At 28.6% G+C, this 26,972-nt stretch overlaps 10 protein-coding genes across 10 annotated transcripts; 9 read left to right on the top strand and 1 right to left on the bottom strand.

Moving 5' to 3' along the window:
- Nucleotides 1-2,580: 2,580 nt before the first annotated feature.
- OCT59_012408 (uncharacterized protein) lies at nt 2,581-3,342 on the top strand (the record flags this gene model as incomplete). Its single annotated transcript, XM_066134440.1, has 1 exon — nt 2,581-3,342. The coding sequence occupies one exon, from the start codon at nt 2,581-2,583 to the stop codon at nt 3,340-3,342; it is 762 nt and encodes a 253-aa protein (XP_065989704.1).
- Nucleotides 3,343-3,670: 328 nt separating this feature from the next.
- OCT59_012409 (uncharacterized protein) lies at nt 3,671-3,883 on the top strand (the record flags this gene model as incomplete). The annotated part of the gene is made up of 1 exon (XM_066134441.1): nt 3,671-3,883. One exon carries the CDS (start codon nt 3,671-3,673, stop codon nt 3,881-3,883), a length of 213 nt encoding a protein of 70 aa, XP_065989705.1.
- A 352-nt stretch (nt 3,884-4,235) lies between these two features.
- Nucleotides 4,236-4,999, top strand: OCT59_012410 (uncharacterized protein; the record flags this gene model as incomplete). The annotated part of the gene is made up of 2 exons (XM_066134442.1): nt 4,236-4,334; nt 4,409-4,999. 2 exons carry the CDS (start codon nt 4,236-4,238, stop codon nt 4,997-4,999), a joined length of 690 nt encoding a protein of 229 aa, XP_065989706.1.
- A 48-nt stretch (nt 5,000-5,047) lies between these two features.
- Nucleotides 5,048-6,153, top strand: OCT59_012411 (uncharacterized protein; the record flags this gene model as incomplete). The annotated part of the gene is made up of 5 exons (XM_066134443.1): nt 5,048-5,155; nt 5,221-5,632; nt 5,692-5,761; nt 5,834-5,930; nt 6,001-6,153. The coding sequence occupies 5 exons, from the start codon at nt 5,048-5,050 to the stop codon at nt 6,151-6,153; spliced, it is 840 nt and encodes a 279-aa protein (XP_065989707.1).
- Nucleotides 6,154-10,598: 4,445 nt separating this feature from the next.
- Nucleotides 10,599-11,438, top strand: OCT59_012412 (uncharacterized protein; the record flags this gene model as incomplete). The annotated part of the gene is made up of 1 exon (XM_066134444.1): nt 10,599-11,438. The coding sequence occupies one exon, from the start codon at nt 10,599-10,601 to the stop codon at nt 11,436-11,438; it is 840 nt and encodes a 279-aa protein (XP_065989708.1).
- Nucleotides 11,439-11,459: 21 nt separating this feature from the next.
- OCT59_012413 (uncharacterized protein) lies at nt 11,460-12,116 on the top strand (the record flags this gene model as incomplete). The annotated part of the gene is made up of 3 exons (XM_066134445.1): nt 11,460-11,639; nt 11,721-11,957; nt 12,024-12,116. 3 exons carry the CDS (start codon nt 11,460-11,462, stop codon nt 12,114-12,116), a joined length of 510 nt encoding a protein of 169 aa, XP_065989709.1.
- A 66-nt stretch (nt 12,117-12,182) lies between these two features.
- Nucleotides 12,183-13,119, top strand: OCT59_012414 (uncharacterized protein; the record flags this gene model as incomplete). The annotated part of the gene is made up of 2 exons (XM_066134446.1): nt 12,183-12,446; nt 12,577-13,119. The coding sequence occupies 2 exons, from the start codon at nt 12,183-12,185 to the stop codon at nt 13,117-13,119; spliced, it is 807 nt and encodes a 268-aa protein (XP_065989710.1).
- Nucleotides 13,120-13,170: 51 nt separating this feature from the next.
- On the top strand, nt 13,171-14,581 carry OCT59_012415 (uncharacterized protein; the record flags this gene model as incomplete). The annotated part of the gene is made up of 6 exons (XM_066134447.1): nt 13,171-13,275; nt 13,362-13,453; nt 13,568-13,809; nt 13,892-14,060; nt 14,125-14,193; nt 14,263-14,581. 6 exons carry the CDS (start codon nt 13,171-13,173, stop codon nt 14,579-14,581), a joined length of 996 nt encoding a protein of 331 aa, XP_065989711.1.
- Nucleotides 14,582-19,344: 4,763 nt separating this feature from the next.
- On the top strand, nt 19,345-20,227 carry OCT59_012416 (uncharacterized protein; the record flags this gene model as incomplete). The annotated part of the gene is made up of 4 exons (XM_025323678.2): nt 19,345-19,741; nt 19,806-19,919; nt 19,995-20,099; nt 20,169-20,227. The coding sequence occupies 4 exons, from the start codon at nt 19,345-19,347 to the stop codon at nt 20,225-20,227; spliced, it is 675 nt and encodes a 224-aa protein (XP_025165489.2).
- Nucleotides 20,228-21,197: 970 nt separating this feature from the next.
- OCT59_012417 (uncharacterized protein) lies at nt 21,198-22,388 on the bottom strand (the record flags this gene model as incomplete). The annotated part of the gene is made up of 2 exons (XM_066134448.1): nt 21,198-21,761; nt 22,128-22,388. The coding sequence occupies 2 exons, from the start codon at nt 22,386-22,388 to the stop codon at nt 21,198-21,200; spliced, it is 825 nt and encodes a 274-aa protein (XP_065989712.1).
- Nucleotides 22,389-26,972: the final 4,584 nt, after the last annotated feature.

A 26,972-nucleotide genomic window follows, 5' to 3' on the forward strand; every position in this document is an offset into this window, starting at 1 on the left:
ATTAAATAAAATGATAAATCTTTTAGTAAGTTATATTTTTTTACTCTTTTATTGAATAATTCTATTCTAACAGTATAAGATTTATTGTATTATATAAAATAAATTCTAAATCATGATAAAATAATTTTATTAGACAAATAAATCTTTTTTTATTAATAAATCAATGATACAAATAGAATATTTTACAAATGAAATGAAAATTAAAAGGATAAAATTAAAATCAAAAAAAAATTTTTTTTTATCCGGATTCTGGGTCAACCTGGATAATTTTTAACCGGTTTCTTATCCGGGTAAAAACCGCAATTATCTGGATATCCGAAAAAAAAATTATCCGGATATATCTGGTTGAATCCGGTTACGGATCCAAACACTATTCATACCTGACCTGAATTTTTTTTAAAAATCTCATACCTGACCTGAATTTCAGGTCAGGTCAGGTCAGGTTACCTGAATTTGGCTGACCTGTTCGGAGCTCTAATTATAAATATAATTTAATACATATGTTTTGTTAAGTAATTATTACAATATTAAATTCCTAATTATAAACAAAAAAACTTCTTTAATTTACTTAGTATTACATTATAATACTAAATCTTTCTATTTAAAAAAACTCATTGTTCCCGGCATGAAGCAACAGGTAACAGCTAGTCATTCATTAAAAAAAATTTGGATTTGCGAAATGTACTGATAAACATTTACTGCAATATTTGCAAATCCAAATTTTTTTAATAAATGATTTTGTTGATCCAATTTCTAACAATATTTAAAATAATTTGTATCTAATAAAAAAAAATAAAAAATAAAAAATAAAAAAATACTAAAAATACTGTAAATAAAAACAAAACAAAAATTAAGTTTTATATTAATAAAATAATTTTAAATATTAAATTCCATTATTAAATAAGTATGTTTATCTAACTTCCATAAATATATAATGTACTAATAATTAAGAATCAAATCCTTTAATTTTCTATCAAATTTTAAATAATTTAGATTAAATAAAAAAATAAAATAAAATTAAAATAAAATCAATGTTAATTGCTAAATTACATTAAATAGATTAAACAAGTATGTTTATTTAACTTCTATAAATATATAATATATTAATAATTAAAAGAGCCAAATAAATCATTTAATTTTCTATTAATTTTTAAATAATTTGGATCAATAAAAAAAATAAATAAAATCAAAATAAAATGTTAATTGCTAAATTACATTAAATAGATTAATAAATAAGTATTTATTTAACTTCCATAAATATGTAATGTATTAATAATTAAAAGAGCCAAATCATTTAAATTTCTATCAATTTTCAAAATAATTTGGATCAAAATCATCAAATAAAAAAAAAATTAATAAAATCAAAATTAATCAATGTTAATTGCTAAATTACATTAAATAAGTATACAGTCAACTCCCTCTATAGTCACTCCCGTTATAGTCACATTCTACTATATAGTCACACCAGTTGAATGTTCAAAACACTTTATTATTAAAACCTATCCTATATAGTCACAATCTATCTATAGTCACTATCACACCTATCCTCAAAAATCTTATATTAAAAAAAACCGTTTATAATCACAGTTATATAAAGAATATATTAAATAACTTGGCATCTAATAATCGTACAAAGATGTATCATAGCTTGTTAGAATCGTCTCACTGAGATGAATCGAATGGTGGTAGTTTTATCCTTTTGCGATCACTGGCTGATGAGTTATTCAACAAAATGTTAAGCATCGGCATTATTATATTTCTTAATTTACGTTTACTGCGCCATTTAACATTTTGCTAAATTTCTCGGTACCTAGTGATTGTAAAAAGACGATTAATAGCTCGTTGGAATCGCCTCATCAAGACGAATCGAATGGTGGTAAGCTCATCTCTCTGTGATCAATATTGACGGAGTTACTACTTAAAAACCATTTAATATTTTTTAATTTCGGAAATTAATCTAGGGATTGAATTTCGATGTATTTTATACCATTAGAACCGTCTCATCAAGACGAATCGAATGGCGGTAAGATCGTCTCTCTAGGATCAATATTGGCAGAGTTACGATACAATAAAGTTTTGAGTATAATTTTGGCTAAAATTATGTTAATTTTTGGCCGGAATTATGATATACTAATATAAGAAATTTTTTATATAGTCACATCTCTTTATAATCACCAAATATGGACTGTCCCAAATGTGTGACTATAAAGAGAGTTGACTGTATTTATTTAACTTCCATAAATATGTAATGTATTAATAATTGAAGGATTTAAATTTCTGACAATTTTTAGATCTAATAAAAAAAGTAAATAAAAAACAAAAAAATTAATGTTATATTTAATAGCATAATTTTTAAATAATAATTAAAAGATTTAATTTTCTGCATTTTTGAAATAATTTGTATTTAATAGTAAAAAATAAAAACAAAAAATCATTTTTTAAATGTTAAATAACTTAAGTGACAGATCGACACTTAACAGGATAAAATGATCGGCAACTTATAATTAATTTTATGGGCTTCGTTATTAATAAAAAAACTTTTTTTGGAATCTTGCGTTCTTTATTATACAAACTTTCTCAATGAGCAAAAAAAGACAGTATACAATAACCCTTTTGGCCAAGGGAATTATTTCAGAAGATTTGCATTACGGTATATATGCACGAAATTGGTGGGAATTATGTAAATTTGATAAAACTAACGCTAATTTGATACCTTATCGATTATTTATGTCTGTTAATTGTTATCTTAACAATAAGAACTTTGCAATAACAGTTCTTAATAATGAACAAACACAAAATCCATGTTTCTGCTGTGTTTGTGATGATAAAGATTCTGGAGCTCAGCCATCAGCTTCTGTAGCAATTAATGAAACGTATAACCAAACTTTTGGTAATAAAACAAAATATTCAGGATTAGCTGTTATGGGGTTTGACAATGAATCAATTGTTCATGAGTTAATAGCAGATGTTCAATTTATTCCAATATTTATTCGTTTAGATAAAATATTAATTGTGGTCAGTAAAATTGGTATTTCATCTTGTGAAGAATATTATGGTGCTGGTCTAGGATATCTTTCTACACTTATAACGAAATATAATGGTAAACAATCACTTTTTGTACAATCTATACTAGAAGATGAATGTAGTTTGGACATTTATTATGAAGGTATTAAATTATACTATAATAAGGATACTACGCCTAATAAAATTTGGGAGACTATTGGCATTCTCAGAAAATATGATGGAGTGACTTTATTTGGAATCACTAATTCATACGTTCAACAAAAATTGGAAGAATTGAAAAAGAATAATAATATAATTACTTGTACAAGTGATAATTGAAAAAATATTGATTTACTGAATCTTATATTTGAACAAAATATAAAAAAACGTAAAATTGCTAATACATTTTCAGATTGGTCAAACTTATTTACAAACTGGTACAAACAAACTAATACAATAATTCAATTTCCTGCAATTTTATTTCAAATTTATCCGGAAAATTATCAATTTCAAGAAAAAGAATTAGGTGCATGGCAAGCAATGCTTCGTGCCTCTGGTTGTATTAATATCACCCATTTCAAAAAAACGGCATATAATTGAATTTTGGACAAAGGCACCAGATCCTTCACCTGATAGGAAAAATCTAGCGAAACTTTTTGAATCAGGAATGCTAGTAGTGATAGAAAAGAAATCTAACCCTGATAATGAAAATAAAACACTTTGGAAAAGCTTACAAAAAGCTTTAGAAAAAAATAAAAGAGGAGATGATGGAAAAGTTAGAATTCTTTCAATAATTGCCGAAAATTTTACATATAAAAAACTCAAAGAAAAGTTTGGGGTAAAGCCAAAATCTATATTTATTGAATTCACTATAAAATAAATCTTAAAAAAACTGTTATTATTACATACAGGTAGGAAATGATACAATTAATTCCGCATGAAAACATGCAAGACTTAATGGACCAGGAGCACCAAGCCTAATAAAACCAAGAAGAATTGTTAAACAAATGTCTGAAATTAAAGAAAAACAATTTCTAATATTTTTTCGGGATCGAAGTATAGTTGCACAAAGTTCTTACAAAGTGGATAAAAATGGATTGCCAATATTATATATGTGTGATCAAAAAACTAAACTGTGGAAAAAATTTGAAGAAACTTTTCCTAATGGTATGAAAAAGACATCATTTATGGGCCGATTAGCAAACTGTAGTAATATCAAATATTGAGATGATATGGGTGGACTTTGTCTCACCTGTAATGAGTATGGCTATACTCCATTTGAATCTTTAATAGCTATTGCACGCAATACATTTTCACAAAAAGATCAATTAGTAAGTAAATTCTATTTTGATAAATGAATTATTTTAGGTTGAAAAATATTATTTACCTTTTAATATATCCTCAGGATAATATATTGCGAAAAATTGATGCTTTAAAGCACCATATGCATCGTGGTTATGAAAGAGAATTAGTGGTTGATGCTGATGGTATAACAAAACATAATCCTTGTATTTCCCATTGTTTGCCATATGCCTTTGGAAAATGTTCTGAAAAACATAATTCACGGTGCTCAGAATGTGATAAGTTTTTTGAATTTTTTGAATTTATGCAATTACATGTAATGGAAGATCAAGCCACTTCTTTAGAAGAAATAAAAGAACAATTGCAGTATTTTTTAGCCCATACAACGTGTAAAGTATACTTGAATGCTCAATTTAAAGCTACATTAACCACTCTTGATGAGCATGGTGCGTTATTTGTTGCTGATTATAAGATGAGAATTTTGCCAAAATCTGCTCGGGAAACTAAAGCAGAATTTTTTGGCAAATGTGGATGGACTCTTTACACAATTCTAGTTTTTATAAAAAAAAATAATTGCAAAGAATTAGTATTAAAAGCTTACAATCACTGGTCAACTGATACCAAGCAAGATGCTTGGTTTACTTCCTCCTCTTTTGAAGCTGTTTTTGAAACAATAAAACATAAACCAAAATGAATTAGAATAATATCAGATAATGGGGCACATTACCATTTATCAGAACTTATGGCTATAGTTGCGCATTGGAATGAATGGTATCAAATTGAAGTTCGTGATTGGCAATTCCTCGAGCCATGTGAAGCTAAAACAACAATTGATTCACATCATGCTGCAGTAAGTATTATAATATATATAGATATAGCAATAGATTTTATATTAAAATTACCATTTTCTTTTAGATTTCCCATTCAATCAAACGATATATTCAGATTGGATATGATATTCGTGATGGAGAGGATATGGTAGAAGCGGCTAAACATTTATCTGGTACATCACTAGCACATTTGGAACCAAATCGAAGTCAATTTGAATCTGAAAATGAAAATCCAAATAATGTTAGCAAAAAAGAACTAAATTCAAAACCAAGTGTCAAAACTATAAAAGGGATTTCAAATTTATTTTACTGGAAATGGCCAATTTCCGGCGAAATGATAGGCTACATATGTGCCCGATCACTTCCACATTTTGGTCTATGGAATAATTTTTCTCCCTCTGCAATTGCAAAACTTTGTACCAAACCAATTGTTCGTCCCCATCCAAAGATTTCCGAACAAACTGAACCTGAGTCAGCTTGGACAATTCCCCTGCCAGGTAATCAATTGAAATAGATGTGTTTTTTTATAAACATGTTTGACTAACATGTTCTATAGACATAAATTCAGTTAGAATACCAGAATTCACGGATAATAACAATCGCAATGATGAATTAGAAGATGCAAGGTAAAGAAACATGTAAGCTTAAACAGACATAATTCAAAAATTGAAAACTTACGTTTTTTTGCATTGAATCAGTTCTGTTGATGTGAATTTTCAATTACCTATAGGATGGGTGTTGAAAAGCAATCAAAAATTAGGAGGGAAAGGAAGGGAGAAAAGAATGAAAAAGAAGGTGAAGGAGTTGTCGAAGGGTTTTTTTTTTGAATGGAAATCTCAACCAAAAGGATAAAATGTCGGCAAAGGATATGTATAATGAGCTGATGACATTTGTTGAATCTGGTGAATTGGAAGCTGAAGATGTCCCTAAGATAGCAATGATACAAAACTGGATTTCAGCTTATACACGAACATTTAAAGAGCAAGCTACAGAAAATATGGTAAACAACATACTATAGTATAGTATAATAAGCAGATCTAGTAAATATTGGTAATACTCAATATATTAAGATAAAAAAATAAAAAAAAAGGCTAAATTAAAACCAAAAAAGGTTTAAAAACTAAATAAAAACCTAAATTAACTCATTTTTTGGTTGAAATTGTTGAAAAATAAATTGTCTAAAATAAAGCTCCGAACGGTTCGGGCTAAACCGGGGAACTGATCCGAAACCGTCTCAAAATTCGGTTCGGTTCGGTTCGGGTATTAGAACCAACCGGTTGGTTAGAAGGTTTAATCTGATTTTTTATAAAAATGCGAAAAATCGAATAGCCGGCCATCTAGTGATCGTAAAAAGTCGAGCCATATATCATTGGATTCCTCGCGACGAGACGCGTCGAATGGTGGTAAGACCATGTCTCTAGCATCGATATATCACACGTTAACCCACGCTAAATGATTTATAAATAATTTGAATTAGCAAGCTATCTATCGGTGCTAGAGACATGATCTTAGCACCATTCGACGCGTCTCAGTGCGACGAATCCAATGAATATAAATTCGTTCGTGTACGACCACTAGATGGCGAATAATATCAAGTTTCGCATTTTTTTTAAAATTTTCGAGCGTTAAAAATTAAAAATTCCGATACATGAATTTATTCGTCGTCCAATGGTCATACAAATATGAATTAGCACTCATTGGATTCGTCTCGATGAGACACGTCGAATGGTGGTAAGATCATGTCTCTAGCATCAATAGATCGTAAGTTAATGCCAATTTTTTATAAATTATTTAGCGTGAATTAACTTACGATCTATTAATGCTAGAGACATGATCTCACCACCATTCGACTCGTCTCATCGAGATGAATCCAATGAGTTCTAATTCTACGACCATTGGACGACGAATAGATTCATGTATCGAAATTTTTAATTTTTAACGCTCGAAAATTTTAAAAAAATGCGAAACTTGATATTATTCGCCATCTAGTGGTCGTACACGAATGAATTTATATTCATTGGATTCGTCTCACTGAGACGCGTCGAATGGCGCTAAGATCATGTCTCTAGCACCGATATATAGCTTGCTAATTCAAATTATTGATAAATCATTTAGCGTGGGTTAACGTGTGTTCTATCGATGCTAGAGACATGATCTTACCACCATTCGACGCGTCTCGTCGAGACAAATCCAATGATATATGGCTCGACTTTATACGATCACTAGATGGCCGGATATTCGATTTTTCGCATTTTTATAAAAATCGGATTAAACCGAACTGAACTGCCAGTTTTTCGGTTCGGTTCTTACGGATTTCGGCTCTAATCCGAACCGTCTATAATCCGGACCAAACCGACCCGTTCGGAGCTTTAGTCTAAAATTCGAATTACCGGAAATTTATGGCCAGAATCTCGCGTTCCTACATAGTAAAGTCAAAGCTGTGGAACTTTGACGACTTCAAATTTTGCGAGTAGCTTAGCTAGGATTGTCACTATCGACTACCATCTTTAAAATTTGTACGTCATATCACGTGATGAGTCGACGATCTGGTAAAAAAGGAGTATTAGCCATTTTTGGCAATAATCTGTGTAAATTGGCATTATTAAATTTCTCCGGTTGAATGGCGATCTGTCCCTTAAATTTACAATAAAAAAATTTTTTTTTGGTTAAAATATACCAAATTGCTAAAAGTTAAATTGCATTAACTTGTCATCAAGTAATTGTAAAAAAATAATACACAGCTTGTTGGATTGTATTGAGATGTATTAAATGGTAGGAGTTTTATACCTTTAGGATTAATAAATAATAAGATATTTACATTGTTTGAAAAGAATTTTTTTGTATTCTTAAATATTTCCAAATGCCAATAACTTTCCATCTATTGATGATAGAAACCACAATTTAACAATTTAACATGTCTTGATGAGATAAAGCTAACAAGTTATAATTTATTTTTTCTATGATTACTGGATTATAATAAATTGATGCAATTTATAATATTTGCATTTATAATGCTGACCAAATTTACAAAAACGGACATAAATGTCCATTTTTATAATTCTGAACAAATTTGCAAACGGACATTTATGTCTGTTTTATAATTCTGGCCAAATTTTGCTGGGCGAAATTATCTTAATTCTGGCCAAATTAGTGTGTAACCTTAAAAAAATTTTTGCCTTTTTTATAGTTATAAGGTGATACAAAATGTACATTAATGCAATCCTTGACTATGAGTTTATAAGTAAATATCCGATCAAAAGTTATAAAATTGCCTTATTTGTAATTTAATGTTGGTAAGTTGTTTGGACCAATCAGATCTTGTGGGCTAATCTGCCCATGGTATATATGCTGCCCAAATTATTTTGGGATGCCATAATTATAATTTGGGATGCCATAATTCATTCAGTTTATATATAATTTACTATGTAAAGTGCCAAAATAATTTGGGATGCCATAATTGAATTTGGAATTTTACTTATAATTACGGCAGTCCAAAATAATTTGGGTGGCATGTATAGCCCATGGGCAGTTTATAAGCTAGGATGTAGTGCACGCCCACTTAGCTTAGAAACTATGTCGATCATTTGGCTGGGATGGATTCAGAAATTCTAAGGGTCGCAGCTCTAATTGCATTGCATGATCTGATTGATCTGAGTAATACAGTACATAAAAAGATTAGAAAAAAAAACAATACGTAGATCCTTTCTTTTTAGATAATTTCAGGTGGCATTACGTAATTTTGGCTCTGATCATTTGTTACCTTATTCAATTACGCAAGACGAGTATTTATTTATTTATTTTATTTTATTTTTTTTTTAAACTTTATTAATAACATGATGATCGCAGAAACAGCGCATCATGTTCTAGATGACATGCATCTGCTAATAAAGTATCTATCTACTACAAACAAAAACAAAACAAAAAACATACAAGAAGAAAAACTAAAACTAAACCCAATAACAAAAAAGAAAACACGAAATTTAACACTAGCTATTTATACTCCTAGTTTAACAAATTTTTAACCAAGCGTTTGCGCCAATGCTAAACTCCCTCAAACTCCCCACACATAGATACTTTATTAATCATAAAAATCCTACCTTACGCATTTTACACTTCTCAGAAGAAAAATGAAACAACAAAAACTACCCTAATTCTAAACCAAACTAAAAAAATCTTCCTAACAACTATCTATTCCAAAAAAAAAAAAAAATCACTGGAGTTGGCTAGGCCTCACAGTGAAATGTCTATCTTCCCGAAAAGAGCGTTTTCCCTGAAGAGTTGGCTAGGCCCGCAGTGGAGCGTACATCTTCCCAAAAAGCGCGTTTTCTATAACTACCCTGTCCATTCACAGTGACTTGCCCAACGTTAGTTCTTTGAACAAAACAAAAGTTTGTCTACATTTATTTACATTGCTACCGCCCAAGTCAAAACTAGAATCCTCATGTGATTACTGTGGATATGGCTGATCCCCATATGGCTGATCCTTTCCTCAGATAAATTTGTTGCCACAATTTGTCCTGCAGTAAATCACCTCATTTCCTGACCATCCAATTGGTTCCTTACTGAATCTTCTGTTTCTACTTTTAGATTTCATCCGCATGCTAAAATTTTTGCTGCGCAGACAAAAAAAATTCTGCGACAAAAAATTCCCAAGAAACCACTATTTCCAAGCTATCCAAGAAGCTTCCAAAGGCCAACTTTTTATTTTTCCAAACCTCTATTATCGCCCACTGACAAACCTTTATGTGGAGCAACACCCAGCCCTTCCTTGGCATTTTTGGATCACTACCATTAAGTTGACAACGAGAAATAAATTTTTTGGTCAAAAAAATCTGTAACCTTCTAGCAAACTTCTTCTAAACTTCATATCAAAATGTTCAGAAAGGACTGAATAAACAGTTGGTGATGTTGAAATGCGTAAAACAATTAATTTCCATAAGCACTTTTGAACTCTTCCACCTTTTTTTCGTCCTGAAATTTTTGGTCTGAATGATCAGCGGGAAGAGTTCCCTCTCCCAAGACAAGTATTTATATAGCCTCGGTTAAAAAATTTTCCATTATATTTATTCAAAAAAAATTTTTTTTCTTGTTTTTTTCTTTTTTTTTTTAAAAAAAAAAAAATTCCGACACCTTTAAATTATATTATTAAGGGGAGAGTGTAATTACGTGACTTTTAATTGACTATCATGGCGCAAAAATTTTTTTGTGCTATTCAGAACGTCCATGTTTAATAAAACATTTGTAAATTACTAAATATTAAAAAAAATATATTATTTTCTTACCTTTTGGTACCTGAAAGTTCACCAGTATAGTTTTATTTAGACTTAAATATTATTTCGTGATCTGTGTAACAATCGGACAAACACTCATATACGAAGCCGGGATAATAAACATATAAAAAAATAGGTCTAACCTGAATCCACTTTATTTTATACTCAAATATTTTTTTAAGACGCGTAAACTATGAACAAACGCAAAAGTCAAACCAAAAGTTATAATACAACTCTCCTTACTACCGGAAAAATTATTCCAGAAATACATTATGGACATTTTTCTCGGGAATGGTGGATAGCAACTGAAAATAATATAAACGATCAGGCGACGCGACTAGTTCCAATAAGGTTGGGTATGCAAACACTTACAAAACTCAATAGTTATGAGTTTATTATTGTTGTTTTAGGTGCAGATATAGAAATTACACCTGGTCCAAGATATCAAGCAAATTGTTATTTTATAAATAACGAGTTAATAAATGGTGATATATGTACAAACTCTTCATTTGCTATTACATCATTATATAAACGTCTTTTTGGAACAAAAACAAAATTTTCTGGGCCGCTTGTTATGGGTTTTGACCAAGAGATTATCGTAGAACAATTACTAAAAGATGTTCAATTTCAGCCTTTTGAATTTTTTGTGGGACGACTTCGGATAGTAGTTTTTGGAATTGGAATTTCAAATAGTCAAGAATGGAACTATGCTGGAGAAGGATACCAGTCATCTTTTATTGATAATGTTAATAAAAAACTATTTTTATATGTTCAAACTTTTACTGCTAAGAAATGTATTCTTACTGTTTACGAAGATAATAAACTTAGAAAAATTATTTGTGGAAAAACTCCAGCAGATGTGTGGTCTCAAGTAGATTATAAACCAGAATTTGATGCGAACAAATTATTTGGAGTTGATAATGAATATACACAAACATTAATCAGTGAGCTGCAAATTCCATCATGTACACCAGAAGAATGGAATAATTTACCTTTATTGCAGCAAATCTTTGAATATCATCTAAAAAAATGAACAATTTCTGATGTTAACTGGATGGGGTTTATTGAAAATTGGAAAAATCAACAGAGTGAAATTATTGAATTGCGAATATCTTTGATGCAACTATATGGATCTGAATATCAAATGAATTCGCGTGAATTTTGTGCCTGGAAATCAATGCTTAGGCATATGGGTTGTGTAGAAATTACACCTTATAATAAAGATCAAAGTGAGGTAAGAAATGGACATATTAATTAATACTAAGCAATAATACCAAATAAATATTTATCTAATTTGAATTATTTATATTTACAGTTTGAATTTTGGACAAGATCGGTAAATTCAGAAAAAGATCGTGAGACGTTACAAATTTTACATGATCTTGATTTTCTTCATCCTGCACCAAGAAAATTTTGTGATCAAACAGGAACTCTATGGAATTGTATTCATGAATCATTGAATGCAAATAAAAGAGGTCAAGATGGAAAAAGGCGCATTTTGTCTATTGTTGCAGAACAATTTCCATATTGTGAAATTAAAAAGAATTTGAATGTTAGTGATATTTTCATATAAAAATTTAGTATTTCAGTTTGACTAAGATTATTTTTTTTCTATTAGATCTCTTCATCAGATACGATTAATGAGGCACGCAAATATGCAAGAATCCATGGACCAGGTGCTAAATGTGTCGAAAAACCTATTTTTACATGAACTACAATTTCGCGTGAAAAACTTGATCAGTTGCAACAATTTTTGGACGATAAAAATAATGTGATAATGAGTAGCTATAAAACAGAAACTAAAACTGGGCTTCCAGTAAAATATCTCAAATATACAAAAGAATCTTTGTGGGAAAAATTCAGCTACCAATTTCCAGATGGTGTTAAAAGAACATCTTTTATGATGTTTTTGCAAGGAAAACAATATATTTATCAAGAGAATCTTGGTGGTCTTTGTTCAATTTGCAGTCATTATGGATATGAGATTTTTGTAGAAATGAAAAATTTTATTGAAAAAAATATTCAAAACAACAATCTTCAAGTAAAAATTTTTTCAATTTATTTTATTTATATATTACAAGTTGGTTTATTTGTTTTGATTTATTTTATAAATGGTAATCTAAAAAGACTATATAAATAAACTTGAGCACCTGCGCCGATATTTTAAAAAGTCTTACGAACAAGAGCTTGAAATTGCTGTGAATGGAACTGTTGCCCATAATGCATGCATTAGCCACTGTCTCCCATACGCCTTTGGTACCTGCACAGAATCACACAGTCACGAATGTGTTGAATGTGGACAATTATTTGCAATTTTTTATCAATTGAAAAATGATACTCCAATTACATTGCATAATGAATTAGAAGAATATCAGGAACACCTCCTATACTATCTTGCTCATCAAACACGAAAAGTATACCTGAACACACAATTCAATGCAAATTTGTTAGAGTTAGATGAAAAAGGAGCACTTATTGTCGTGGATTATAAAATGAAGGTATTACCTAAAAGTGCACGAGAGACAAAAGAACAGTTTTTTGGAAAAAAGGGCTGGACTCTTCATTCAGTATTGGTATATACTCGCAAGGAAGATTCTTTTGAACTTGACATCCAAGCACACGACCACTGGTCCAACGATCCACGTCAAGATGCTTGGTTCACCGCTTCTAGTCTTCACGCTGTTATTGAATCTATGAACAAGAAACCAGAATAGGTTACGATTATTTCAGACAATGGAGGTCATTATCATAATGCAGATTTGATGATGACTCTGAGATATTGGCAAGATTGGTACGGTATTTGGCCAAAAAAATGGATATTTCTTGAGCCGGGGGAGGCGAAAACAACCATTGACAGTCATCATGCTCAGGTTTGTTCATACCTTTCCATTTGATAAATAATATCTATTAGCAAGAATTAACTACATGATATTAGCTTACTTTATATTTGAAATAGATTGCACATTCCATCAATCGATATGTAAAATTAGGATTTGATATATCATCAGGAAAAGACATTGAAAATGCAATATCTGGAATTTGCGGAACGTCAGTATCTCACCTGGAACCAGTTAGAACAAAAGGTTGTAAATTAGAAGTTGAATTATTATACAGCTAGGTTTATTAGAAATTATTAGAAATTCTCAAACTGTCTCTTTACAGAACCTGGAAAAAGGAGAAACCAATTACCTGGCATTTCAAATTTGAATGGTCATGGCCAATTACTGGAGAGTATGCTGGTTATATTCAAGCGAGAGATATTGCAAATCTTGGCGCCTGGACGAATTTTTCTCCAAAGAAACTGGAAAAATTACAATCAAAAACAATCGAAAAACCAGATCCCAATGTATCAACGTCTTCAATACCTAAAAATCCTTGGACAGTTCCATTGCCAAATGATACAGGTTTTATGGATATTAATTGATTCAGTTAGGATTATTTATGATAATCTTCAGATGAAACAACTGATTCAACATGCAAATATAGGAATTCAGGTAAAGAAACTAAAAAAAAACCACGTGAAAGAACAACTGGAAATTCGTGGCATTCTAAAGGATATAGATACGAATAAAAGAGATTTGGTAAAGGAGTTAGAAATAGCATTGGCCAAAGACACCTTGGCAAAGATACCAGGCACGCAAAATGTGATCTTCACGTTGTTAACTGCTTTTTGTAATATGTTACTTTTTATCAGTTTTAGATAACACAAATTTATCAAGCCATGATCCCTATTCAGACGAAAGAAAAAATTCAGCTAAAGACAGAAATAAAGTAATATTGGATCCAAGGTATGACATGATTTGAAAGCTAAATAGTTACCTGGTATAATGAACTTACATCTGTATTTGATATTATAGCTTGCAATTTTTGTTTTGGCCATTAGCTTGTGGGTGGGCATTGAAATCTGCGCAAAAATATGGAAAAAAAGGGAGTGGTAAACGTATTTCTAAGAAAGTGTGGAATCTCCTGCAAGAATATTTTTTGGAGGGTAATGTTAATAAAAGTGAAAGGCATACGGCGGAAAGTATGCTTGCCCGGCTAAAGAAAAATGTGGAAGACGGCGTAATTGAAGAAGAAGAAGTACCAAAATTAGAGACTATACGTAATTGGATATCTCGTTATACAAGTCAACACCGCCAAGAGTCAGCAATAGTAGCTCAAGCGTCTAAGATATAAATAAGTCAAAATTTGTAATAAATAAGTCATGTATGTAGAAAAATTTTTGAAAACGTAAAATTTTTGGTGTTGGAATCCAACTGGCATACAAGTAAAAAAAATTTTTTTTTTTTGAAAGTTATTAAAAGAATCATTAGACGTACGATTTAGGTATTGATGTACAAAATGACATAAGTTTTGTATCGATTAAAATTATATAAAGTGACGTTGCATTTACATCGAAAAAATCAATTTTTTAATTTTATTATGAAGATCGGCAAATTTTGCCCCATTTTTATCTAACAAATTTGTCCGGTTGTTACACGAAATACGAATTATATTTTGGAGAAAATATCAAAAGAAGTTCCAAAAAGGTTGCGAATTGCTTATTGAAAGTTTAGAATCTCTCTACTGGAAAACATAATATTATTTTTTTAACAAAAGGCATTTTATCATTAATTAATTTAATATATTTGTATTCTATAGGTATGTTTTCACATGTCTTTACAAATAATAATAAAATAATACATAATTATTCAAATTAAATCATATTTTAAATTTTTGCGCCATTGATAGTCTTATTATAAATCACGTGACTACACACTTCCTTAATGGATTAGTACCATTGATAAATTTATTCACCCGCCAGCCTTTCCTACCTTCTTTTTCTCGTTTTTCTTTTTATTTCCTTTCATTTCCCATTTTTTTCTTATTTATTTTCTTTGGTGTACCTTTTCTTTTTTTATGTTATTTTAGTTTAAGAATTTGTCTAATAGTATTATACTTGAGAAAATAAAATTTGGCTAAAGGTACGTTCCCTGTTTTTTCTTTCTTTGTTTTTAATTTTGCTTTTCATTTCTAATTTCTTTTTTTGTTTTTTGTGTCTTTAAGTTCTTTCAATTTTGCGTTAAAGATATTTCTTTCTTTTCTTTTTCTTCACTTTGTTTTTTTGTTCTTACTAACTTTATTTTATTTTTACTTTATGAATTTCATTTTTCATTCTCCAAACTTTTTTTTTTGATCTTAAATTCTGTGGTCTTTGCTGTTGATTTGTTTGGATCTTCATGGGTTTACCTTAAATCTTTATGGGCTTCATTATTTACTTGGTACTTTTTATTTTATTAAACTTTTCACTATTCATTGTTCTTTTATTTCCATTCTTTTCATTTCTTTTATTTTTCTTGTTATTCATCTCATTCTGTTTCTGTTATTCTTTTCATCATTTTTTTTATTCCGTTATTTCAATCAACTTGTTAGACATTTTCTTCATTTTTTATTGTTATAATTCATGTATTATTATCAGGTTTTTCTTTTTATATCATTATTACTAGTCATTAAAAATTAAAATTTTGATTTTAAATGAATTTTCAATCAATAAATTTTCTAATAAACTATTTTTAAAACCTATAAGTGCATAACTTTACAGTTTAATGTTGTATTTATCAAACGAATTTAAATAATTCAAATAAAATTGTTTTGTAAAAAAAGTATGCTTAATGAAAAATTCAAAAAATTAGCCAATTAAAAATTAGCCAATCAGAATTGAGATCAGATCTTCGCCCAGATTAGGAAATATTAATGATCATTAAGTTACATCATATGCAGTAAAATTAAATTATGATTACACAAAGTTATTTTAATATAAAATGATCTTCATACAGTACATATTCCATTCGGGAGTAAAAAATTTCTTTTTCTTCTTACTATTGCAAATAATACTAAATACAGTATAAAAGGTAAAATAAGGTGTCAACTTATTTATTTAACTGGAAAACAACATAAAATTACAGCTGGAAGATAAAAGAAACTAATCTAAAGATCAGCAACTAAATACGACCAATTTCTATAACCCTACAACTCCTTAAGAGATAGAGTCTTCCTGCTTGTGGCCTGAATACTCACCTACTATAGAACGAACATTGAGTGACCAATAAAGTGTCAATGGATTCTTTAATTATATCTATTAAGAAATTAACTAAATCATGTGATTGCGATCTTAGAGGCATTGAATGCAATGCAAAACGTTTTAAACGAAATTTTAAAAATTGGACTAGTGGTAATAATAATATTGATAAATTCATTCAAGATACTCAGCTATCAGAGCATACTAATTATGTAAGAAAAGCATTGGAATGGATACCTTATGATAGATTTTGTAATGTGAGATATACTGCAGAAGACAGAATGTATAGAGCAAATTGGATTGATGGACATATAGATAAATGGGAGAACTATAATGAAAATTGGAAAAGAAAGGATCAAAATATGTTTGTAATTCTGAAAAATTTGGATGATTCAATTAATGTTACATTGAAATCTATTAAAGAGGTCAGTATAATAAATTTATTATTTAATCAAATTCTGGATATTTTAATATTTATTAATGTATTTTGCTCAATGTACTGTTAATTGTAGATCACAATACATCATAAAGTTTACGGAATAACTCAAAACCCAGAAACTAATAGTTATATGGTAGTTGTTATAGATATATGTAAAAAATGTAATAATATATGCAATGCAATACATTTTCAACAAAATTTTGAAAATTGGACCAGTGGTAATGGTGATATTGATGAAATTATTAAAGATACTCAATTATCAGCTCATATAGATAATAAAATACCAAATGTACTAGAATGGATACCTTATGATAGATTTATTAAAACTCAATATATTACTAGAAACAAATTTGGTAAAGAATATAGAGCAAATTGGATTGATGGATATATAGATAAATGGGATAATGAAAGTCAAAATTGGAAAAGAAAAAACCAAAATATGTTTGTAATTCTGAAAAATTTAAATGATTCAACTAATTTTACATTGAAATCTATTAAAGAGGTCAGTATAATAAATTTATTATTTAATAAAATTCTGGGTATTTTGCTTAATGTATTGTTAATTGTAGATTACAAAACATCATAAAGCTTATGGAATAACTCGAATACCGAAATCTAAGAGTTATATAGTAGTTGTTAAAGATATATGTAAAAAATGTAATAATACATGCAATGCAATACATCAACGAAATTTTGAAAATTGGACAAGTTGTAATAAAAAAATTGATAAATTAATCCGAAATACTCAATTATCAAATTGTTATACAAATAATATATTAGAATGGATATCTTATGATAGATTTTGTGATATTAGAAATACTGCAGAAAATGGAGTATATAGAGCAAATTGGATTGATGGATGTATAGATGAATGGGATAATATAAATCAAAAATGGAGAAGAAAAGATCAAAATATGGTTGTAATTCTGAAAAGTTTAAAAAATTCAAATAATATTGCATTAAAATTTATAAATGAGGTATACTAAATTTATTACCTAATAAAATCTTTAATTATAAATTTTAATTTATTATTATTATATTTGTAGGTTAAATTAGGAATAACCAAGAAACCAGGTAAAAAAAATTATATGATGGTTTTAACATGTAAAGTCAAATGCAATAGCATGTGTAATTCAAAATACTTTCAACAAAATTTTGGAAATTGGACTAGTGGCAATAATAATATTGATGAATTTATTCAAGATACTCAGATATCAGATTGTTACACAAGTAATATATTAGAATGGATACCTTATGATAAATTTCATAATATTAAAAATATTAAAAGTATTACAAAAGATGGGTCTACTAATATGTATGAAGCAAATTGGATTGATGGATGTATAGATAAATGGGATTATGAAAATCAAAATTGGAAAAGAAAAGAACAGAACATGTTTGTGATCTTGAAAAGTTTAGATAATATGAATGTCATAAGATTTATTAATGAGGTATAATAAATTTATTATTTAATGGAATTTTGAATGCTTTAATTTTAATAACATTATTATATTTTAGGTTGCAGTATACAAATTTTATGGAATAACTCGAGATCCAGAATCAAGAAATTATATGGTAGTTTCAACATGTAAAGAAAAATGTAGTCATGTATGTAACGCAATACGTTTTCAACAAAATTTCAAAAATTGGACTAGTGGTAATAATGATATTGATAAATTTATTCAAGATACTCAACTTTCAACGCATACGGTCTATGAAATAAGAAATGCGCTAGAATGGATGCCTTTTGATAGATTTTATGACATTAAATATATTGCAAAAGGCGGGTTTAGTACAGTGTATAAAGCAAATTGGATTGATGGACATATAGATGAATGGGATAACAAAAATCAGAATTGGAAAAGAAAAGATCAGGGTATAACTGTAGTACTGAAAATTTTAAATAACTCAAAAAATGTTACATTGAAATTTATGAATGAGGTAAATTTATTTCAATTTTTTAATCAAATATATAATACCATAAATACTAATACATTATGTTATGTATAGTTTTCGTTGCATTATAAAGAAGGAGTAAATAATGGTTTTATCATTGAATTTTATGGAATAACCCAAGATCCAAAAACAAATAATTATATAATGGTTTTGGAATATGCAAAGAATGGAAGTTTGCGAAATTATTTAAATATAAATTATAATAAATTAAGATGGAGTGATAAGATTTATCATTTACTTAATATTACATGTGGAATTCAACATATTCATAATAATGAATTAATTCATCGGGATTTACATGTTGGAAATATACTGGTGGATGATGATACTATTATAACTGATATGGGATTATGTAAACCTGCGGATTACAACGCATCAGAAAATACAATAAGCAACATATATGGTGTTTTGCCTTATATTGCTCCCGAAATTTTACGAGGCCAAACTTATACTAAAGCTGCTGATATTTATAGCTTGGGTATAATTATGTATGAAATTATTTCTGGATTGCCCCCATATCATGATGTAGACCATAATAAAAATCTAGCAATAACAATTTGTCAAGGACTTAGACCAAGGTTTAAAATTAAAGTACCTCAGTTGATTGTACATCTAATTAAAAAGTGCCTAGACGCAAATTCGTCAGATCGACCTACAGCAAATGAAATTGAGGAAGTTTTATATAAATGGTATTATATGCCAAGTGACAATCAAACAGTAAATTTACAATTGGAAATTAAAAATGCAGAAGTAATTAATAATAATTTATCAGATAGCAATATACCTTCAACTAATTTAGGATTATATGAAATACATCCAGAGGCTATTTATACAAGTAGATTACTTAAATTTTATGATGATACAATTGGCGTGGAGTCTTTAGGTATTGATTAATAAAAAATTTTCAAATTGAGTGTCAAAGTAATAATTTTTAATCCCTTAAATAGAGTCCTTACAAATTAATATTTCTCAATTGAATATTAATAACAATCTTCCTGAACCGAAAAATTCTGATGATTATTATAAGCAAAATGATAATATAATAAGCGAGGAATTTTTAGGTATTGTTTATAACTTGTACTTAAAGAAGAATGTTGAGAATATAAATACTAATTAAATCTTATTCACTTAAATAGAATACCTACAGAATGCTAATTCTCAGTTAAAAATTGACGATATTTTTTCCAAACCAAAAAATTCTGTTGATTATCATAAAAAAGATGTTAGCATGGAATCCTCAGGTATTAGTTAACAAAAAAAATAACTGAATTATTTGTAAAGAGTACTCATGAACTTTATTTATTAAATAGCGTCTTCATCTTTACAAATTGATATTTCTCATGATATTACTAAAAATTCTGACGCATGATAAAATAATTAGCACGTAATTTTCAGGTATTACTTAACAAAAAATATTTAGAATAATTGTAATATACTAATAAACCCTCTATTTATTATTAGCAACTTTATATTTGCTCAATTGAATACTAATAGAAATGGACTTTTAATACGACAGTATATTAGTTTGCCCTTTTATTCATTATTAATATTTTGCTGTATCTCATAATTTCAATTTTTTTATAGGTCAAAATAGCAAATCTAAAGGCAAAGATAATTCTATTAGAATCAAAGCTTTATTAAGTAATTTTTATTATTAACAGAATGTCCGTATTCAGTTATAGAAATTTAATTATATTGTTGTGTTTAAATAGTATTCAAGATATTTTCCTGCCATTATAATTTACGTATGATTCTGTTTAATGTTTACTTGGAATGATTAAAACTTTTTTACGTATCACGCAATAAATAGTAGGCCGATTTTTTTTTCTTGTTTTTCTATAAATATTTGAATTGCAAATTTTTTTTTCAAATGGAATTAGTGGATATTTATTAAAAGGAGGGATGAGAATGACATTAAATAGAGTTTTAAATTGTAATTTCCTTATTACAAATTATATATTTATTTTATTTTATTTTTATTGAATTAAATAAACCAATTAAATTTAATATTTTTTATACGAACCTTCTCTTTAAGGTAAAATTTGTTGATTTACTATTGTTTGGGACTCGCCAGTGGCATCCCGAAATTTGGCACTCATGCAAACCTTTGTAAAACAAATGTCATGCCAAAAGTGCACAACATTTAATCCTCTACCCTGAAGCTGTTCACATGGCCAATATGGGTAGGATGCAACAGAATCCTCCCTAGAAAAGTGCACAAGCCATACTTCTCGAGATTTAAGCTTGTCAGCATAATTTAACACTTTATCAAAGTGTTTTCTGAGTTCAGGGTCGGATCCTGTTGCAATAAGTTCAATAACAGCTTCAGGATAGGGATTTTATCGTTTTTTTATGGTAAGGTCACAATAAAAATGGTGCCAATCTCCATCATTGCCAATTCCTTCTAGATGCCACTGGCCAGTTATTTCGAAGTCATGTACCTTTGCAAGCCAATTTACTAAAATTCGGTACATTTCAGCATCATATGTGCTCTCCCGTGGAACTTTCACGCTCTTTTCAGAATTTACTAGCAAATAGTCTGAACTTTTGTAAGAGCGGAAAGATCCAAGGGTAATTATTTTTTGATCAAATGCACATACAGTAGCCTTTACAACTCCTAGTATGTCTAATGATCCATCAGCTTGCAAAGGTACACTCACATTTGGATGGAAGCAATATTGCTTCTTTAGAGAAGAGTAGGAGCTTTCTACATTTGGATTTTCTCGCCTCTTCCCCAGAACAGTAGATGATGATGGTAATGGTGATGATAATGGTGATGGTGATGATGGTGATGATGGTGATGATGGTGATGATAATGACAGTTGTGGTGCCGGCAGTGATGGTGGCATCTTCACTTTCGTGCTAGCTTTTTGCCACAAGCTATTTGCTTTTTTAACATCACCCTATAGAAAGCAAAACTAGGTGATAAATATTTCCCAGTAAACACATCAAACAAAAAACAAGATTTGATGGTGAATGCAGGAATATATCAATTATAATTCTTTAATAACGCAAAAAAATATGCATAGCCGAATCCTGCTACAGAATCAACAGATTTTTTACTAATAAATTATAATGATATTTTCCACATGTTTACTATGGCGCAGGTAATAAACGCATCCATTTCAGTACTTGTATTCTTCCCACCAGGACGCAGCCAGCAGGTACAGAGCACCTGGCTAAAAGCCCCACCAAAGCAAATTAATTGTTTTAAACGGGTGTACACTCCCCAACTGTATGTTAAGGACACCCATCCTAAATATGCTTACCTTACTGTTCTTAATGAGATTTTGAGCAAAACTATGAACTTCTTCTGCTAGAGATTCATTGTTTATGATATCTTCTAATATTTTGTAGAAGACGCGATGGGCTTTCTCTTTTTCAGCCAACTCATAACTGTCAATCACCAATGTTACGTAATGGTGAAGAGACCACTTGTTATATGGAAAGAACTCAAAATACTTTCCATATGGGATATTTTCGCAAGTTTCTCGAGAATATAAGTCACAGTCAGTATTAATATCAGACATGATGAATAAAAAATATTAGAAATAATATTAAAAATTACAAAGTTAAATTACAACGTAAAAATTCAAATTCTAACTTACTCTACATCTTTTTATAAATTAAAGTGAATGAGCGGAGATAAAAGCAGAGTATCGTTCGCAGTTTACGATGAGAGTTAATCAAATTGATTGGAACGGGGAGTAGCCCAAAATAGGTAGTTGCCCGCATAAAATCACAGCAATTCGAAGTTAGAGGAGTTAGAGGACGGCAAAATACAAACTAATTAGTGCTATGTATATACCGGTTTACCGGCTTAGAAAAGTATATTTTAAACTCAATAAGATAATCTAGAGTTCCGAATTTGGAAAAGTTCGGATCAAATCAAATTAAACTCGCGGCGGGTGAGAAAATCACAGCACTCGATGTTAGAGGAGTTAGAGGACTGCAAAATACCAAGTAATCAGTGCTATGTATACACCGGTTTACCAGTTTAGAAAAGTATATTTTAAACTCAATAAGATAATCCATAGAAAGCTAGTGTTCCGCGAAAAGTATATTTTAATCATATGACTGATATTGCTAACTATTTCTTGCGTGTGAACAGGTTATAAGTAAAGGTTTATAAAAAAGTTTCTGTGTTTTAAATAGTTTTAAATATCATAACGAGTTTCGTTCCCAGTATATTCCCGGTGTATCCTATTTCCGGAATAATCACAGTTCGGTATGTAAATTTTATTTTAATCATAAGGGCATAAGGATAATAATATTTATTAATCTGTGTTTATCTAATAAAAAATGAAAACCATCGATCTTAAAAAAATTTCAATATTGAGTAAATGAAAGTAAAGTTTAGGTTTTTTTGCCAAAAATTTTATTATTGGATTTTATACGTGTAATAATTCTTAATCATAGTAAAAACATGATTCGAACAGAAATATTCAATAAACAAATTTCTTAAACATATGGATATTTCCTTAAAATACATTGTTCTTTTTGATCGTTTAATATTCTTCAATTTAATTTAAAATATTTAAATTATTATAAAAAGTTCATAAATTAAGTTTTATCGCTATACTTTTTATAATTTTTACAAATTCCTATATATTCGAATATCAATATTCATCCAATTATCGTCCGGTTTTCGGGTTTCTTTTTTATTATTATTATTCAAATATAACTGCATAAATCATTTTGAAAACTGCGACAATTTCACTAAAAACTATATATTTCTTAAATATTTTCAATTTAGTACTGAAAGTTTGATTATACGTTTTGAGTAACTTGCATCTTTTCCGTTACGGGCCTCCACTTCTTACAATATTCTAAAGGCGATTTCTTTTTTAAGATAAAAAAATATTTTTTTTATTTTGATCGCATTAAAATCTAGGAATTTTTTTTTTTTTTTTTTTTTGACAACTCGCGTAAACACATTCTTTATTAAGTAAAGTGTAAAAGAAAACATAATATATGATAAATAATAGAAATACATTGAAATTGATGGCGTCAAGCACCAACAATCTCTCCATACCGGGCGCTTCGGTCTATAAAATCTAGGAAATTAAATTAAAATAACGTTATACATTATTTATATGCATTGTATTAAAGAAAAAGATGCTCGTGTATAATTAATAGTATAATTAATAAATGGTGTTTTTATTGTTAAAAATCGGTTAAACGATATTACTCAATAACAATATTATAAATGATTATTACATCACATCACCGTCGTTACATTATATTGTTGTATTAACGTGATCTGAATTGAGGCACGTTTCACAAACATTTTTTTTACGGTTTATAAATTTACAAAATTTAGAAATTGTAAAAATTCTATTTTTGCAGCGTGGGAACTGAGATTATTAAATAATGAATGTGGGTATGTAGTAGGTCACTTAATTTTTAAATGGAGTCCTTACAAATTAATATTTCTCAATAAGAATTTTTAGGTATTGTTTATAGCTTGTATTTTAAAGAAAAATACTAGAATAATGTTGAGACTATAAATATTAATTAAGTTTTATTCATTTAAATAGAGTCATTACAGAATCCTAATTCTCAGTTGAAAATTGATATTTTTTCAAAACCTAAAAATACTTATTATAAATAAGATAATAATACAATTAGAATGGAATTCTCAGGTATTAGTTTACAGAATTATTTGCAAAGAGTACTCATGATCTTTATTTATTAAATAGCGTCTTCATCTTTACAAATTGATATTTCTCGACGCTTTATTAAGTAATTACTAAATAATTGGCACGGAATATCCAGGTACAGTATTTCTTAACAAAGCAATATTTAAAATAATTGTATTATAAAATAATTAATAAACCTTTCTTTGTTATTAGCAACTTTATCTTTACATGATGCTGATATTTCTCAATTGAATACTGACAGAAATGGGAGTAATTACTACAGTATATCTGATATTAATTTGCCCTTTTATTCATTATTAATATTTTGCTGTATCAAGAATCAATTAAGTAATTTTTTATTTATTAACATTCTGAACGTATTCGGTTATAGAAATTTAATTATAGTTGTTAATATTTGAGATATTTTCCCGCCATCATGATTTATGATTCTGTTTAATTACTTGAAGGGATTCTAAATAGTAGGGCGATTTTTTTTCTTGTTTTCTATAAATATTTGAATTACAATTTTTTTTAAAAAAAAAATGAAACTAGTGGAAGGGGGGACGAAAATTATAAACCAATTAAATTTAATATATGGAATAGCAATCCCGGAATTAAGCAATGCCGGCTAGAATTATATTAATATGACAGAATTATCGTAACTTTGGCTTATAAAAGTATTGTATGAAATAATAAATAATTACCTCATTTGAACTGGTTTCATATACGAAAACATGAATTAAATATTATCGTTATTTTATTTTATTCGATACTGACGTTATAATATTAACATATTGTGCAAATGTAGCTTATATGGTGCAGAATTTAACCAATTTTGTAAATTTATAAATCGTCATTCGAATTTATAAAATGGGTTGTGAAATATCAAATCACGCTAACATAATAATTATATATTATCGGTTTTCAGTCCGATTTTATCGTTACTATCCAATAATTTTATTACATAGTAATATGAGATATTAAACCGACCTAAATAACAATTATGTAAAAATTTGTACCAACTTATGAGGATAACTGATAATATAACAGATAACGGCGGCGATAACCGCAAATTAATTTAAAGCGATCGAGATAATTTTTTTTTTTATATTGAAAGAAATCATCTATTAATTGAACTGGGTTTAAAGTTGAATAGAGAAGAAAATTTTAGAAATCACGACCACACTTTATCTCATTATTCTATTATGTACAATTACTCATCATATCGAAATCCTGTTCTAGTATTCATTAATTTTTTACAATTTTTTCAAGCGAATCTAGACCTTCAAAATCCAAAATTATTATTAACTATACTTATACTGATTTGATTTTAATATTTTTGAATCTCTTTATCTTTAGAAAAACAAAACTTTAAAAAATGAAAATCAAGGGAGTATTCAAAAAAACGGGGGAGAGTTAGAAACCACTAAAAAGAAACTGGATAAAAACCACGGATTAAAACAAAAGTTTTACGAAAAATGAATGGAAAGAAAAATATTTTTTCTTAAAAAAAAAAAAAAGGAGAGAGAAAACAAAAATTCTACGAAAAATAAACGAGGAAACAAGGAAAATAAAGTTTTTAAAAAAACTAAAGACTTTTTTAAAAAAACTTTTTATTTATTTTTCTTTTTACTTATACTGCCTGATTTTACATTTTTCACTTCTACAAATAGATAATTCGATTGAATTATTTATTCCGAATTTTACACGTGCGTAACTAATTTATTCAGTCAAGAATGTAATATGTCGATATTAAATTCAGTATTTATCGTTCTACATTAGTTTAACTATACAAGAAATTAAATAGTCGGAATAAAAATGATGAGATAAAATGAGTCTCAACTTTAGAAGCTTAGTTTGTTACGGTAAACATAATAATTTCGTAAATTTTTATGTCAAAACTAAAACAATGTAAAATAATTACATATAATCGTTTCATTTGTTATTCATGAATAATAATAAATTTTCAGGCTTTTTTTTTATAACAAGAAATCCTTCATTCTCGAAAATTCCAAAATATTTGTCTCAGTTTATGAAAAATGCCATCTTAATATCCAGCTTTATCTTAAAGTGACTAAGAAACAAGGTAAAGTGTGGTTATAATGTCACTACTTGAATAATATTTTAATAATTTTAATTGTCTTTTGTAGCAGCTCGATTAACGATGTTCAAATCCCACAAAAGAGATAACCATTCTAAGCAACGACAGTGCGCTTATTACATGCAAGACAAGGTAAAAAGTTAGTCCTTCTTTCATTTTTGAATTCTACAAATATACTAGCCTTCGTGCAAATGTTAGTATAAACGAAATAAGAAAATGAAAATTCTAAAACAAAAGAATTATAAATAAGAATAAAAGAGTTACCTTGCGGCGGACGCAGTATACAATTCCAGATTTTCCCAGCGTAACCTGAAAAACATGTCACGAAATCACGTGAGATTTTTCATTACCGGCGTCACGCCCTTCCTTGT

This window comes from Rhizophagus irregularis, chromosome 2, assembly GCF_026210795.1.
Source record: "Rhizophagus irregularis chromosome 2, complete sequence".
Classification (NCBI taxonomy): domain Eukaryota; kingdom Fungi; phylum Glomeromycota; class Glomeromycetes; order Glomerales; family Glomeraceae; genus Rhizophagus; species Rhizophagus irregularis.